The sequence below is a fragment of the Meleagris gallopavo genome, chromosome 29 (assembly GCF_000146605.3).
Source record: "Meleagris gallopavo isolate NT-WF06-2002-E0010 breed Aviagen turkey brand Nicholas breeding stock chromosome 29, Turkey_5.1, whole genome shotgun sequence".
In the NCBI taxonomy this organism is placed as follows: Eukaryota; Metazoa; Chordata; class Aves; order Galliformes; family Phasianidae; genus Meleagris; species Meleagris gallopavo.
In genome coordinates this window covers 2,831,276-2,832,369 of record NC_015039.2, presented here as the reverse complement: position 1 = coordinate 2,832,369, position 1,094 = coordinate 2,831,276, and the positions used below count along the sequence as shown (strand labels likewise).

Here is a 1,094-nt window from a genome sequence, read left to right as displayed (position 1 = left end):
TTTTTTTTTTTTCCCCCTCCTTCTCCGTCCTTTTTTCCCCCACGCATTAACCAATGAGGCCGGCTCTACCCGTTGCGTCAGGGCAGCCCGGCGGGCAAGGCAGCTCTCGGCAGCTCTCAGCCTTTTAAAAGATCCGGGGACCCCCCCTCGGGCAGTACCAGGGTGAAGTCGAGCAGCTTCTCTCCATGCCCCGGCCCCCGCGCCGCCCCGCATGCAGCCCCCTGGCCTCGAGGGGCTCCTGGCTGCCGGCGGCTTCGCAGGCGGTCAAGGCAGGATCCTGCCGCCCCCACCGGCCCTCGGTTGCCCTTCGCCTCCTCCCGGGATGAACCCCGGTTACCCGACTGAAGAAGCGGCCAAGCCGTGCCTTACGGCCCCCCCCGGCCCCGCCGCCCCGCCTGGTCCCACCGCCTCCGCTCCGTTGCCCTACGGGTACCTGGGTGGGGGTTATTATTCGTGCCGAGTCGCCCGCAGCGCCCTCAAAGCCGGCCCGACTCAGGGGCCGTTTCCCCCTGAGAAGTACCTGGACCCCCCCGCGGGCAGCGAGGACTTCCAGAGCCGTCCCGCAGAATTGGCTTTCTACCCCGGTTACGGTGCACCTTATCAGCCTGTGGCCGGATACCTGGACGTGTCGGTGGTGCCGGGGCTGGGCGGTCCAGGAGAGCCGAGGCACGAAGCTTTGCTGCCCGTGGATGGTTACCATCAGCCCTGGGCTCTGGGAGGCAGCTGGAGCGGTCAGATGTGCTGCCCCAAGGAGCAAGGCCAGGCCGGCTACCTCCTGAAATCCGCTTTTGCAGGTAAAGTCCGTGGGCTGGAGATGCGGAGGGGCTGTGAGAGGGGTGGTTGGGAGCAAGGCTTAACGTAGTTTGTTTAAATAAAGCTTATAATAACCTACTGGAAAAAAATGGTGCTGTCGACCAGGAGCTCTTCACTGTGAGTGAGAGGAAGGCCAGGCTGCAAAAATAAGAACTAAGATGAACGATGCCCTTTGCAGCTCGGGCAATGAGGCGATCGGTGACATAACCCGGGAGGCAGCAGTGGGAATGGGGAAAGAGAATGTGTTATTGCTAGGTTGGTGGTCGTTACCTGGACCCCTC

General features: G+C 62.7%; 1 protein-coding gene across 1 annotated transcript; it reads left to right on the top strand.

Moving 5' to 3' along the window:
- Positions 1-211: 211 nt before the first annotated feature.
- On the top strand, positions 212-862 carry HOXB13 (homeobox B13). Its single transcript, XM_010724575.2, has one exon. The coding sequence runs from the start codon at positions 212-214 to the stop codon at positions 860-862; it is 651 nt and encodes a 216-aa protein (XP_010722877.1).
- The last annotated feature ends 232 nt before the right edge of the window (positions 863-1,094 follow it).

What these genes read in the sequence shown, in the direction of transcription:
- HOXB13 (XM_010724575.2), top strand. Translation starts at nt 212, where the DNA reads ATGCAGCCCCCTGGCCTCGAGGGGCTCCTGGCTGCCGGCGGCTTCGCA.